Genomic DNA, 16097 nt, shown 5'->3' with positions numbered 1-16097 from the left:
GGATCAGAAGTAGAGCAGCTGGAACTCCAACTGACTCTAGTATGGGATGCCAGCATTGCATGAGCTGGCTTAACCCTTTATGCCACAACACCAGCAGATATTTTTAAAGTTGAGGTTTTTTTTTTTTTTAAAGATTCATTTATTTGAAAGTCAGCGTTACATGGCCGGCGCCGTGGCTCAATAGGCTAATCCTTCGCCTGCAGCGCCAGCACACCGGGTTCTAGTACTGGTAGCTCCCCTTCCTGTCCAGCTCTCTGCTCTGGCATAGGAGTGCAGTGAAGGATAGCCCAAGTCCTTGGGCTCTGCACCCGCATGGGAGACCAGGAGAAGCACCTGGCTCCTGCCTTCGATCAGCGTGGTGCGCCGACCACAGTACGCCAGCCGCAGCTGCCATTGGAGGGTGAACCAACGGCAAAGGAAGACCTTTCTCTCTGTCTCTCTCTCTCACTGTCCACTCTGCCTGTCAAAAAAAGAAAAAGAAAAAGAAAGAAAGAAAGAAAGTCAGCGTTACAGAGAGAAATAGGAGATAGAAAGAGTGGTCTTCCATCCACTAGTTCACTCCCCAAATGGCTACAATGACCAAGGTTGTGGCAGGCTGCAGCCAGGAGCCAGCAGCTTCTTCTGGGTCTTCCATGTTAATGCAGAGGCCCAAGTACTTGGGCCATCTTCTGCTGATTTCCCAGGTGCATTAGCAGGGATCTGGATCAGAAGCGAAGCAGACAGAGCTCATCTGGATGCTGCATTGCTACAGTGCTAGCCCCTAAAGTTGAGTTTTTTAACCTGAGGTCTTCATTTCCTAAACATTTGTGAAAATTATGTGAATTTGCTTATATTTCAAGAAAAGAATGTGTAGCTTTATCATGTTGTCAAAGGATACATGGTTCAAAACTTCTGTTTTAGAGGAAGGAGAACTAAGTCTGATTGCACTCTACTAATTATACTCAAGGGCCCGCTTATCTCCAGCCCCCTTCTGCTAGTGCCCTTCCCTACTGTCAGGACTTCCCTAGATGGCTTCCTGGATCTTGTCCTGTAAACCACTGGAGGCCTCAGTCTTTTTGTTGCCGAAACCTTTCCTGTGTTTTCCAGGGTGACCCGTCTCCCTCCCTTCCCTGCTTACTGCTTCTAGGAGAGGGAGTGAGACTCGGGGATTTTGATTCACTAGAAAGCTCAGGGGTATTACTTCAGTTACATTTTTATTAAAAGGGATTTGTAAGCTGACCTTAGAGCCTAAGACTATTGCAGTAAGAAAAAACGCAATTGGAATTCCATTCAGTACTTTGCAAATTAGCTTTTAGATTTCCTCTAGTTCTTCCATTACAGAATTTGTTTGATCTGGAAACTCTAACATTTTCCAGGAGCAGAATGCAAATCCACGGATGGTGGTTTAGGAGTTGCTCAGATCTGTCTATAAAAATTGAATTTTTCCTTCCTGAATTTTATTTGACTTATAAGACTCTACACCTGAATAGGAATTCATTGTGATGGGCTGCCTTCCTAGAAGAGAATGTGTTCTAAAAAAAGTTTTACTTATTTATTTTTAAGTCTAGCATTGGACATACAAAGAAAAAGGTAGCAGTAAGATTGAAGTTGGAAGAGTTTGTTTGTTTATTCAGGATCCTTACTGACTACATATCATGAACTTAAGGCATCATGTTAGATACTGGAAAATGATTCTGATGTTTTTCCTTGGGAGGCGCAGAATCTGCCAGGAACACTTTGTATTAAATAAAATCAATAATTCACTATGTTGACTACTTTAATGGGTGGAACAAAAAAGCCTTGAGCTTAATACTAGTGGCTGATGGAGCATTGGCCAGGGAAGTTGCTGTAACCTTCACAGAACAGGTGACAGATATTTGAGTTGTGTCTTACAGGTTCAGCAGAAACTTGTCTAGCACAAAGGGGAACCAGGTATAAACGGTGTGTTTATACATCTTTAATTTTAACTCAGCTTAACATGCTGCCTCTTATTTTGTATGTTTGATTAGAGCTCCAAACGAGAATGGAAGCCGCTGGAGGACCGTAGCTGCACGGACTTACCCTGGCTGCTGCTCTTTATCCTCTTCTGCATTGGGATGGTAAGGAAACCTCCAGACAGGCCACACCTGAACTCATGATCTGAAGGGTGATGGGGAGCTGGTTGAAAGAGGAAGCTTGCTGGCCGGCGCCGTGGTTCAACAGGCTAATCCTCCGCCTTGCGGCGCCAGCACACCATGTTCTAGTCCCGGTTGGGGCGCTGGATTCTATCCCGGTTGCCCCTCTTCCAGGCCAGCTCTCTGCTGTGGCCAGGGAGTGCAGTGGAGGATGGCCCAAGTGTTTGGGCTCTGCACCCCATGGGAGACCAGGAGAAGCACCTGGCTCCTGCCATCGGAACAGCGCGGTGCGCCGGCCGCAGCGCGCTACCGCAGCGGCCATTGGAGGGTGAACCAACGGCAAAAGGAAGACCTTTTTCTCTGTCTCTCTCTCACTGTCCACTCTGCCTGTCAAAAAAAAATAAAAATAAAAAAATAAAAAGAAAGAGGAAGCTTTTTTATATAGATTGAATAAGTGGAGTTAAAAGATAGGTTTATTTTGGGGCAAAAAAAAAAAGTCAAATACATGTATATGGGGGGGGTCTTCAAAAAATTTATAGAAAATTCATATTATGAAAAAGCTATATATACATTTCAGCATTCTTATACCAAAATAAACTTACCTTTCAATTCCATTTTCCATGGACTTTTTGAAGTACCCTTGCATAATTTGTGTGTGTGTGTGTGTGTGTGTATTTTACCCCTCCTATATTGCCTATAATTAAAGGGTCTGGGATAAAATTGAGGCAGGTTATTTGCCCCTTAATACAATTAAGTGGTATTTGGTGTATTTTGATTTTTTTTTTTCCTGTACTTGAAAACTTAGATTGAAATTAAGGATTCCTCAGAAAGCCAGGTCACTTGACATGAATTTCTGTGAACTGTGATCTTAAAGGGGTGGCAAGAAGAACACAGCCGTGGAGTCAGTAGTCTTCATTAATTACCTAACTCAGTCATACAAGCCTGTTGGTTATCTTTGGTCTGGTCAGCTCTCCTCTCAGGGACTTAATATTCCTTTGTATAAATTTAGAAGTTTTGGGCCGGCGCCGTGGTTCAACAGGCTAATCCTCTGCCTTGCGGCACCGGCACACCAAATTCTAGTCCCGGTCGGGGTGCCGGATTCTGTCCCGGTTGCCCCTCTTCCAGGCCAGCTCTCTGCTATGGTCCGGGAGTGCAGTGGAGGATGGCCCAAGTCCTTGGGCCCTGCACCCCATGGGAGACCAGGAGAAGCACCTGGCTCCTGCCTTCGGATCAGCACGAAACGCCGGCCACAGCAGCCATTGGAGGGTGAACCAACGGCAAAGGAAGACCTTTCTCTCTGTCTCTCTCACTGTCTGACCTCTCTCACTGTCCACTCTGCCTGTCAAAAAAAAAATTTTAGAAGTTTTGGTCAATGATAGCTTTGACCAGTTCATCTTAGATGGGAGTGGTTGATCGTTGCTGCTTCCCATTTCTGTCCACACAGAGCCGTGTTGCATCACTGTAATAAGTGCCATCTCTTGCCTAGAGACAAGGGGATGTGGTGATTTTGCATTGAGTATCCAGGATGGAGCACAGTCCCTTGTACAGGGTGATGGGGGTCTGCTTATTTAATTGTTTGCCCACAATTAAGACTTTTTGACACAGACTTCAGTGGCTTTGGAGTCACTGCCATTGTGCCGGGGCTGAGAAAAGATAGAAAACAGTTGTTTACAGCTGGTTCATGTGTAGAGGTAAAAAGGAAATCCTCGTCTGGTTTGTCGCCCTCATTTTCCAGATTAAAAACATCAAACCCAGAGATGGCAACAACCATCCCCAGGCTACATGGATCATTAATGGCTGAGCTAGGAACAGAGCCCAAGTGTGAACATTGGGCCAATGTTGTTTCCTACCTCCCAATTTCTTGTTCCTCAAGGGGACTTTGAGAGCATTTTAGAACTCAAAATACAATTACATTACCTTTGAACCTTTTCCTTTTCCATGTGTGAGTATTTTAATCCCCTTCTTCCCATGTCTTTATAGAGACTTTTCAGGAAAAGCATATTTTGTATTTCTCTGTCATCATCCACCTTGCAAGTGCCATTTGTGAATCACATAGCAACCCTAATCATGGTGAACAGACAGAGTTGTAGGTTCCAATTCTGCTGCTGAACCAAGGAAAAGAAAGCAATAAAATTTAATAGATACACTAAATCCAGTAAAATGAAGAGTGTTCATTTTAAAGAAAAAAGGGTCGTTTCACCAGATTTAGAATGTTTAGAAAAGGTCAAAATAACCATTTCCTATCTTACAACTTATAAGATATTGTTCAGCAGTTTACTTAGTTTAATGAAGTGGCAACTGAAATGCAGCATGCAAGAGTATTCATGCAGAGTGTGGAAAAGATTCTTTGATAATAGAAATAGTCTGCAGCCTTTCCCCATGCCCTGAATGTAACCCTGGGACAAATAGCAGCTGACCTTTCAAAATGATGTTTATAAAAACATGTACCATGCCGCCTGAGGTGCTTTTGATTTTCTGTGCTAAAATTGCTCAGAAAAGTGCAATCATTAATGTTAATAGGCTGATTTGGGAGTGACTTGAGAGTTAGGAGTTATTTGTTTACTGAAACGTTTTAATGTAATTGTAATTAATATAATGTTGATTTCCATGTGATGGTAATTAAGACCCATTGTGTGTACTTTTAAGTGCAAGCATAATATTATTTGTTTTGGAATGATTCTTATATGGCTTACTTTCAGTGAATTGAGCTAATATAAAATTTTGCCATGCAGAAACTGAAGAAATTTTAAAGTTCTATTGTCCATCATGTTGGCTCAACAGAGGTTCAGTTTTTGGCCTCTGAATATTAGTTTTACATGATTTTTGTATGCTTCTTGTCTCTACCCCCTTTGGATTTCGTACTATAGTACTATTAGAAGAAGCTTTCAACAAACATTTGATGAGCACGAATGTATGCTCAGCACTTTCATATGTGTATTTATCTCATTTAATTTTCCCAGTTATCCTATAAGATGGATTTTGTCCTTGGTTTGTAGACAAGCTATAGTAGGGCAAATATTAGCTTGTGTGATGAGAGGCAAAGATAGAATAGGAACTGGAACTTTCATCTAATGGCTTGGTCATCTGTTGCTTTTACAGGTTATTTCTGTCATCTTGCAGCCATCTCCTTATCCTCTGCCTTTCCCTGTAATTCTTTGCTTACTCCTTGATATCTATGTACTAGCACTTAAACATTCTTGAATATTAGTATCTTTCACTCATCTTCATTAAATCTTCATTTATACCTTTTTGTCTCTTCATCAATATTTGTACTTTTCCTTTATTTCTTCCCAGTTTCAAAGTTTTTCTATGCTTGAGTTGTCTATAATTTGGAGTGTTTTTTCAAAGTGAATTGGAACAGGCATATTTTTTTCTTTCCTTTCTTTTTTTTTTTAATATTTATTTATTTGAAAGTCAGAGTTACAGAGAGAGAGGGAGAGACACATAGAGAGAACTACCAACTGCTGGTTTACTCCCCAGATGGCTGCAACTGCCAGGGTTATGCCAGGCTGAAGCCAGGATCCACAAGCTTCATCCAGGTCTCCAGCATGGGCGGCATGGGCCCAAACACTTGGGCCATATTCCACTGCTTTTCCCAGGCCACTGGATTTTAAGTGGAGCAGCCAGAACTCAAACCAGTGCCCATATGGGATGCCAGCATTACAAATGGTGGTTTTACCCTCTGTGCCACAATGGCATCCCCCTCTATTGGCCTTCTTAAGAGCTGTCAGCTTCCATTCCTGAGTTTTATCAATATTTTGAAATTACTAAGCATATGCTTACCCTGCTTTAAAAAATTGGACTTCTCAATTTCTGTTTTCCATTAAGATAGTAAACAAGTAGCTTTCAATCCTACCTACACATTAAAATCAGTTGGAGCCTTTTAAAACTACTTGTTTTGGGAGTGGGCATTTAGCCTAGCTGTTAAGGTGCCCACATCCCTTATTGGGAGACCTGGGCTCACTCTCTGGCTTCAGCTCCTGACTCTAACTTCCTTTCTGTGGAAGCAGCAGTGATGGCTCAAGTACTTGCTAGGATCTCTGCCATTCATGTGGGAGATCTGGATTGAGCTCCTGTCTCCTGGCTTTGACTCTGGCGCAGCCTGGCCATTGCAGGCTATTAGGATTAGTGGATGGGAATGTGTGTGCTCATTGTCTTCTTTCTCTCCCCTCCCAGTCCACTGCCTCAAATAAATAAATAACTTCTGAAAATATTGCAGGCTAGTGACAGATCAAGGATGGCAAAGCTTCTTAAGTGAGGGGTTCAGGGAAGAGTTCTTAGCTCAGATCCCACCCCAGCTCCTCCTAGGCTCTCGACCAGTTTCTGAACACTTGAGGGAACAGGAGTGGGATGGATAACAAACTACCAGTCCATTAGTAGATGAGCGCGCACCTGGTTAAGCCCAGTAAAACATTCACTTGTAAAAATGACTTGTGGAATGAAGCTTGGGCCATGTGGGCTAAAGTACCTACTGTCTAGGAATGCCTGACCTCATTGTGTCTTCAGGTAAGGTATATATGAGAAACAGAGGAAAACGGAGATCTACCTGGAACAAATCTGCCTGGACTGATGTTACTACAAAAAGGCAGCAAAGAGAGGTGGTTGGATAGCTCTAATAGAGGAGACTCACCATGGAACATAGAAGTTGTAGGGAACCCTGAAACTTATCATGATAGTCATTGCAACCTACTATGAGCTACATGCTGTTCTAAGCATTTGACACATAATCACTTAAGTCTCACAGCAACTCAAAGAAGTATACATTATTATATATATATGACTTAGGAAACAGAGGTCTGAGATGTATTCAATAACTTGTCTAAGATTATACTGGGGACAGTCAGTGACCCTCAGAGAAAAGAGGAAGAAGGTGAGGCCCCATTGTTGTCTGGAGTTAGGAACAAAAGAAAGCAAAAACAAAACAAAAGCAAAAGCAAAAACAAAAGCAAAACAAAACAAAAGCAAAGCATGGTCTTAGCAGTTTCCCAGACTCTGACCAAATAGCTTAGCATTGCCTCTTCCTCTAGTGTGGCCCTAGGAAGCTAGGGGAAACTAAAGAGCCCTCCCACTCTGTAACTTCCATGTTCCGTCTAATAGATAACAATGCCACAAATGGAGGTAGGATATACACAGGAGAGGGAAATGGTTTGGGGAAATGTGGAATGAGAAAATGAGTTTTGGGCATGTAGAATTTGTGAGTAAGAATAAGCAGTTGGAAATGCAGTGTGCGAACTTTTGAGAATGATCTGGAGTAGAACTGGATTTAGGAGACATCATTGCCCAGGTTGTCCCTTCAGACCGCTTTCAAGGGCCTTTTTTATTTTATAGCATTGGTCTAGTTTCCAGGGCATGATGTTTCTACCTCATTAACTGTTATGGAGCATATAGCACAAAGGGAGAGGTTCACTGCAGTATTTAGTCCCCTCTTTGATGGTCTGTTCTTTGCCAGCGTTGGAAGAACAGCATGGCAGAAATGACTGTCAGATTACTTGATCCAAAATACTACCTACTTTCTGCTAAGTCCCTTTTAAAGAAAAAAATTTGATAAAATGTACATAACATAAAATTTACTCTCTTAGCCATTTTTAAAAGCACAGTCCAGTTAAATCCTTTTTTTTTTTTTTTTTTTTTTTTTTGCTCAGAGGAAAGCTTTATTGATTTATTGATTGATTGGTAGGTGCTGTGGAGGGGGATCCAGGAGAAGCATGGTGGGGGGGGGGTGGGGCTGGGGCAGTGGGAGGGAAATCCATTTGTTTTTAATCAATCTTTAATTCTCCCCCCTCAGTCACTGCAGTAAGCCAGATGGATTTATACTGCTCCCTGTAAGTTTACTCTTAACATTTTTACTGTATATCTACTTTCCTCTTAGAATTATAGAATTTTGAAAGAGGAAGGGCATGGCTTTAAAATTTAATCATTCCAGTCCTTGAGACCAGTTAGGAAACCTGCTCAGAGAGTAGTAACTCTCTCAATAAGTAACTCTACTTACCAAGCATCATCATGGGTTTTCATGACAATGCTAGGACCAGTTCTCAGGATTCGGTGACTGTGTTCCTTTCATTGCTCCAGCTGCCCATGAAACTGGGCACCTCTGTGCTTTCTCCCTCCTGCCCTGTTATTTTCTTTGTTGAACATTTCAGTTCTTGAGTTTGTGTATACTCAATAAATGCTAATTGAGTGGATGCTTCCTAGACTTCCAATCATTATTATTTTTTTTTTTTTTAATTCTTTGCTCTTTCTTCAAGCAATGTATCCTATTACACTTTAACAAAATTCAGAAATCTGGCAGGTTAGCGGAAAAATTAATCTTTTTTAGTTTGCATAAATATTGTCTACATCAGACCTTTTTTTTAAAGTCTTTTTTTTTTTTTTTGAAAATATTTATTTGAGAGGTAGAGTCACAGACAGTGAGAAGAAGATACATAGAGAAAGGTCTTCCTTCCATTAGTTCACTCCCCAAATGGCTGCAACGGCCCGAGCTGTGCCGATCTGAAGCCAGGAGCCAGGAGCTTCTTCCTGGTCTCCCACGCAGGTGCAGGGGCCCAAGCACCTGGGCCATCTTTCACTGCTTTCCCAGGCCACAGCAGAGAGCTGGACTGGAAGAGGAGCAACCGGGACTAGAACCGGTGCCCATATGGGATGCCAGCACTGCAGGCGGAGGATTAACCTACTGTGCCACGGCGCCACCCCTGCATCAGACCTTCTAATCCTACTGGATCTGCTGGGTCCTAATAGCCTTTTTGTCTTAGGGTTCACAGAAGATGAGGAACAAAAGCCAAATGTTACTCCAAAGTTTTATAAATCAATAAATAGGAGATTAACTCCAAGCACTTTTGAGAAATGGGATAGACAGAAGTAAACATGATGTTATTTGGGAAAGGAAAATCAGTTTTTCATTAATCCCTGGGAGAAGGCCGTAGCATCACTCTTATTTCCCTATCTTTTTATTTGGAAACTTTTTTTTTTAAGATTTATTTTATTTATTTATTTGAAAGGCAGAATTACAGAGGGAAAGGGGTAGAGGCAGAGAGAAAGATCTTCCATCTTCTTCACTCCCCAAATGGCCGCAACAGCCAGGGCTGAGCCTGGCAGAAGCCAGGAGCCAGGAGCTTTCCAGGTCTCCTACATAGATGCAGGGGCCTAAGTATTTGGGCCATCTCCCAATCCTTCCCCAAGCATGTAAGCAGGGAGCTGGATCAAAAGTGAATCAGGGGCTGGCACTATGGCACACTAAGTTAATCCTCCACCTGCAGTGCTGGCATCCCAAATGGGTGCCGGTTCTAGTCCCGGTTGCTCCTCTTCCAGTCCAGCTCTCTGCTGTGGCCTGGGAAAGCAGTGGAAGATGGTCCAAGTGCTTGGGCCCCTGCACCCGCATAGGAGACTGGGAGGAAGCACCTGGCTCCAGGCTTTGGATCGGCGCAGCTCCTACTGTTGTAGCCACTTAGGAAGTGAAGCAGTTTAAGGAAGACCTTTCTCTCTGTCTCTCTCACACACTGTCTGTAACTCTGTCAAATAAATAAATAAAATCTTTAAAAAAAAAAAAAAAGTGAATCAGCCAGTTCTCAAAGTGATGCCTGTATGGGATGCCAGTGCCGTAGGCAGCAGTTTAACTCACTACACCATAGCAGCGGCCGCTATTTGCCATATTCATAAACGCCCCTCAATCCACCCCACATCCCTAAACTAAACTAAGCCCTTCTGCCTTGCTCAGTTGCTTAGTGAAGGCTCTAGGTATGAAATCCAAACATGCTTGAGAAATAAGTGTGTCTCATTTTTTGACTAATAGTGAATGAAACTGAATAAAAGCTCTTAACTAGAACTAGACCTTGTGCTAGGAAAGGAAAATGACACAGTTTATTCATTAGCAAATTAGCTTTCTCCCTCTTAGGTATTATTAGTTGCTGGGTCTTACCGCTGACCCACCATCCCTGTATGCCTTTATTTGATTCAAATCACCTCCTGTTGTTGAGTATATTTTTCTGCTTCTCCTCTCTCTCAAAATAGCTGTCCTGAAAGCACTTCAGCAGCTCAGTCATTTTCAGATTTTAGCCCTGTTTCTTTTCTTACTAAAAGGCTTACTCCCTCTCAAGTGATTGCTTCCTACCACATGCTCATAAAAGCTTTCCTCATTCCCCTTATCATTTGCTTCATTAATGTGATTTTCTTCTGTTGAATGCCTTTTTCCTCTCCTCTCTGTGGAGCCATTAAACTATGAAGTGTATTCTGTAAAGTTTCTCTTACCCTATTTTAATTTCATGTGTCACATTTTTTTCTTCTCTGAAATCCTGCATTTGGATTAGAATTTTTCTTTTTAAGCAGATTGTGTTTTTAATTATATCTGGCCTAGTTCCACATTGTCAGTGCTTGTACCATATGGGAGGTCCCTAGGATTATAGTCATGGTTTCTTCCCATCGTATTAGTTCACTGTTCTCTTTCCTTTCCCCACCATGAGCTTTCTTAGCCTCTCTACGCTGATGCTTCTGGAAGCTACTTAGAAGTTTCAGTGGCTTAAGTGAAAATATGTCAGTGTCCCATTTTAGCATATATATGTTACATTTGTAATTTGTACCCTGCCTGCATCCTAGAGAGATATGAGGCGACCATGAAAAAGAAAAACACCCACGTGTCCAACAGTTCTGTTAAAAATAGTCAGAAAGGGAAATCAGAAACTGTTTAAAAAAATCCATATCACAGCATACTTACCAACATAAGAGGAAAATTCTATAGCAAGTGAAGGAAGACCATAACTTTTTAATTATGCAGTGGGTTTGCTATTTTAGATTAGTAGTAAATGAAGATTGAAATTGTGGTATGAAAATATTTTTGTGTAGTAACAAAACTACTAACATTATTTCTCACTTTTCCCCCTAGAAATTTTTGTCCTAAAATAGAGAGCCAAAGGGGTTTTGTTTTCATTGGTCTCCAATTACTGTTACTGAACTCTTTAGTCTGACTTTCCCATTCAAGTTTACCACCAAGGCTACTATTTATTGGTTATGTGCCATGAACCAGACATTCAGCTAGGGATTCATATTACCTCATTTAGTCCTCACTGTTAGGCTGTGAGATAGTTGGTGCTGCCCTGTGTTAGAGGTGAAGAGGGAACAGAGTCTAAGGTAATTGGATCCAAGTTACACAGGAAATAAGTGGTAAAGTAAGGGTTTGAACCCAGGTCTTTCTGAATACTAAGTCCATTCCCTTTCTATTACTCTGTGATGCTTCTTGATACAGAAATGTATTGGAAAGGGTGGCCAGTAAGCTTTCTCATATCTACCTCCCTTGTTCAATATGTTCAAGATGTTCAATATGGAGAAGTTGCCTTTATTATTATTATCATAATAAAATGCAAAGATGATATTATGATGTAAAAGCTTGAGATTTGTTTTATTATGGTAGTAAATAGTGTTTCCCTGTGGACTTTGTGCTGCTCATATGCAATCTGAGGAAAACAGTAGAATAGTGTTTGCAATAAGGAAAGATAGCTCTTATGTTCAGTGCAAGTGTACCTAATTTGGGGTCCAAGAATACGCTTAGCAAAGTATGCTGATTTGATGTGGCAGATTAATTTTTTTTCATGTTTTTAGTATTGGACTGAAGTTATGAGGTAGGACTGATTGCCCTTAAGTGTCTTTGGAAGAGTCAGGAGAGGGTGAGAGGGGCAACAGGTTGAGTGTGAATGAGTAAGTACTGACCAGCTATGCCTAACCATAGTGCTAGCAGTTAGCTACTGCTTTGAGGAGAAAGACGCTGATATTTCCTGAGACATACACTTTATGTGTGTTATATCATTCTTGCAACAGCCTTTGTGGCAAATTGTTTTATCTTTAACTTATAGATGAGTGAACTGAGATATAGAGAATTAAGCATGTTTATCCAAGGTCACTGAGTAAAACATGGAGTCATCAGTATTCTATTGATAATGCAGGTTTATCCAACCCCAAAGCACTTACACATGTTCTTGTGTATCTAGCAATATTCATAATAATAGCTTAAATTTATTGAGCTCTTACTGTGTGCAAGACATATCAAGACATATTTCTTATCACATCAATGGACTTTGTCATTTAATCCTTAAGTAAGAATATTTTAGGAAGCTACATACTTATTATATCCATTTTACAGGTGAGTAAGTTGAGGCAGAAAGTTGAAGTAACTTGGACAGAAGCAGAAGAGAAAATAGTAGGAGGTCAGGGGTAGCCTCTACTGGGTTTCCGTGTTCACAATGTGGTAGTTTTAAGAAGCTTCTACCATGTAGAATCATGCTTTCTACTCTTTCCTCTCACCTCCCTTACCTGCACAATGAAAGTAGAGGGGTTCTTCAGAAAAAAGGAATTTGTGTACCTTTTTTAGGTAAGTATATTTAAGTAGAAAATACTTTCCTCTAAAGAATTGCGTGTGGGTATAGTGTGGGACTATGATTTTTCAGGGCTATTTAGATAAGTATTCCTAATGATACTTATCTGTGATGAATTAAGCAGTGATAATCTCTTTATTTTTACTCACATTACTAGAGATAACAAAAACAACCTTTTGATGAGCAGTTTACAAGAATATTTCTTAATCCCAGCCTTTTCCCCCAATGCAATCAGTTTATCAGTAGTGATTCACTTTTACTTCCAGTAGCCTGCAATTGAGTGTGGGCTTTGTTTTGATCAGATCATTGCTTGGCTTAGCAAGCATGATATGGTTCTGAAGTGTCTACTATTTGCCTTTGGCACTGTGATGAAGCATATTCTCCTGAAACGAAGTATGCTTTGTGGAGCACAAAGCCAGAGCCTTGCATACTCTCCGTCAGTGTGCAATAGTTAGAGCATGGCAGTGCTTCGTTACATAATTCTTTCATGTCTGTGTAGCTTTATTGCAGGAAAGAAGCAGAAGAGTTGAATGCACTGAAGAGATTGATAATGATTCCAAACCCATGTACCAATTGTTCTTCAAATTTTCTACTCTTATCCTTTGATGCATTCATTTAACAGTGCCCCTTTACAGTGAAATGAAACTAAAGAATGAAGAACGTTACGTTGGGTTTGATTTTATGTCTGATCTTTCCTAGCCTCTATGGCCTTGGATGGCTTATTGAGCCTCTCTAGGCCAGTCTCCTCCTCATAAGGATTAGAGAAAATGTATGATAAGAACCTGGTACAGAGCCTGGAATAGTGCAGATGTTCAATATGGAGAAGTTGCCTTTATTATTATTATTATAATAAAATGTGAAGATGATCTTATGATGTAAAAGCTTGAGATTTGTCTCATTATGGTAGTAAATAGTGTTTCCCTGTGGACTTTGTGCTGCTCATATGCAATCTGAGGAAAACAGTAGAATAGTGTTTGCAATAAGAAAAGATAGCTCTTTGTTCCCTTGAACAGACAAAAGTTGTTCATTGTTGTGTCAAGTAGTTGCTGCTGAAATGGTTTATTTGTATGTGTTTTTTTCTGTTTCTTTCCTAGGGATTTATTTGTGGCTTCTCAGTAGCAACAGGTGCAGCAGCAAGACTGGTGTCAGGATATGACAGCTATGGAAATATCTGTGGGCAGAAAAATGCAAAGTTGGAAGCAATACCAAACAGTGGTATGGACCACACCCAGCGGAAGTGAGTAGACTGTTGCTGAATGGTGAACACAAACCGTTGAAGGGGACACAGAGAAAAATCCTGCTTTTTTAAAACTGCTTTAAAGATAATATCTTACTGAATATTATTTTTATATTAATTTGGGTATTTTTAATTTTTGTTTCTCTATTATGTACTTGAATCATTCCTATTTTCAGTTTTCAAATTTTGTCTAGGAAACAAAATCAGCTATTATATAAATTGGTCTACCTTGAGGTTTTAATAGGTAAAGGCTTGATCTGAGAGAATTACTCTTATCTTCTGTTTGCTCGTTAGTCTTTATGTTGTATACTAAGTTTTAACACAGAAAATAGCATAATTTTTTCCTGTAAGATTATACTTGGTGTCAGATGGATGATTTGAAACATTAAAATTATAAAGAAACATTGTATGATGCATCATTTATAACTAAACATCAGTTTTCAGTTTTTAAAAGATACATTTTCCTTGTCAGACTTTAAAACGTCTTGAATTCTCAACATTCATCTTTTAGATTTCATTAAATTCCTCAATTAATTGCATTTTTCTTCAAAAGAGCAGTTATTTCATTTTTAGTCTATAGGGAAATATATTTCATCTAGTATATTTATGTATGATGCCAATATATTTGTTTAAACTGTATATTTATGCCCCTATCAAACTTTGTTAGACATTTCCAGTATCAAACTAAATCTTTAGAATTAACAAAAGTAATTTTTTTTTTGACAGGCAGAGTGGATAGTAAGAGAGAGAGACAGAGAGAATTATTATTTCTTGTGGCAAGACTACCATTCTTTTTTATTTATTCTTTATTCTGAAATAATTTTAGACTCATGGAAGTTGCAAAAATAGCACAGAATTCTGCAAATTTTTTTTGTAGGTGGCGTTTCTTTAATGTTGATATGTGCCAAATCTAAAATATCGCCATTTAGATCAATGAAAAGAGAAGAGAAGGCTGCTTTTCCTTCAGGTCCACTGCTCACTTGGGTCATAATCATTTTTATGACTCTCCTCATAACTTCCTGATGTCTCTAAGCATATCCTTGCCATAAGCGTTGTGTGAGCGCCCCTCTTCACACTTAAACTTATGGCAGCCCATCTGGTCATGGAGCAGATTTCAAATTCTTGGCTTATGCCATGCGCATTTTGAACCTGTTGGAAAGAGAAACTGCTATCATTTTTAAAAAGTGAATTCTTTCTCTGCTTATTGTACTCAAGAGCCATTTATGTAGAGCTATAGGGGAAATAGTTTCCCAAGTATAGCTATTTCTTAATTTATATACATGTATAAATTTTATTTTCTGATCTGTATTTCATTTCTGCATCATGACTTTTTAGTACCAGTCTGTCCAAATATTTCTGCCTCTAAATGGTAATTTTTTAAAATGAACAGTACATTTTTAAGCATATCTTTCTCAGGTAAGTCTTTAATACTTGAATTTATGTTTGTCAGCTAAAACCCCTTGCATCTTTTTCCTGCCAAATGTATTGGCTTCCTTCTACACTGATTTCCTCATGTTTGTTTGGCTTCATCATGAACTCTGGACTCTTCCATAGCTATAGAGTGTTTTTATACCTGTATTAACTAACTGTTACCTTAACCTTGACCTTGGTCACTTTATCTCATCCCGTCTCCTTAGCCCCTAGGATAGTACATGCTACTTACTAGGACCTCAATATATATTTATTGAACAAACACACAAATAAATCCTGTAAGGTCTTGAATACAGCTCTTTCTTGCCTTCCCGTTCCCTAACATGGCTAAATTCTACTCATCCTCAGCTCTCAGCGTAAATGTCACATCTTAGAGAAGTCGCTTTTGATCTCATCATTTAAACCAGATAGTAAAAAGTATTCTTTCATTGTGTCCTGTAATATGTGTAGTTATATATTTACTATTTGATTTTTTTGTTAAGTATGTGTCTTTTAAGTGCCTTGAGAGAAAAGGGGAGGTCTGTTTTATTCAGGGCCTAGAGCAATCCCTGCAACATAGTAGGCACATAGGTAAATGCTTGTTGAATAGGTAAATAAATTTATCTCTATAGAGTATGTTCTAAGAACTGAATTACTGAATCTGAGGTTCTGAATATTTTAAGATTAATAATGTATATTGCTGAATGACTTTGCATGAAGACTATTCCATTTATATTCCCACCAACAGTGTCTGAGGTTGCTTTACCTTTGCTATTATTAGTTCTTTACCTTTGCTAGTATTATTAGTTCTTATTCTTTACTAATGTGATAGACCAAACAATAGTGTTTTATAGTTTTAATTTGCAAGTCTTTGATTATTAATGAGTGTGAACCTTTTCCCCCAACATGTTTGTTAGCCTCTCAGGAAGTCTGTTGTGCTAACAAATCTATTCTTGGTCTTATCTCTAATCCCTGTATCCTTTGTACTGTGATAGGATTAAG

The 16097-nt window shown here is 39.7% G+C and overlaps 1 protein-coding gene across 3 annotated transcripts in view; it reads left to right on the top strand.

The window, feature by feature from the left end:
• Positions 1–16097, top strand: part of SLC44A1 (solute carrier family 44 member 1) — a 223322-nt gene that overhangs the window by 56794 nt on the left and 150431 nt on the right. For all 3 annotated transcript variants that reach the window (XM_062207835.1, XM_062207834.1, XM_062207833.1), the window contains exons 2-3: positions 1989–2078; positions 13543–13685. In XM_062207835.1, coding sequence (XP_062063819.1) covers positions 1989–2078; positions 13543–13685 — 233 coding nt within the window. The remainder of the gene's footprint in view (positions 1–1988; positions 2079–13542; positions 13686–16097) is intronic.

The sequence above is a fragment of the Lepus europaeus genome, chromosome 12 (genome assembly GCF_033115175.1).
Source record: "Lepus europaeus isolate LE1 chromosome 12, mLepTim1.pri, whole genome shotgun sequence".
NCBI classification, from domain to species: Eukaryota; Metazoa; Chordata; class Mammalia; order Lagomorpha; family Leporidae; genus Lepus; species Lepus europaeus.
Note: the sequence above shows the minus strand (reverse complement) of the source record. Positions and strands in the feature narration are given on the sequence as shown.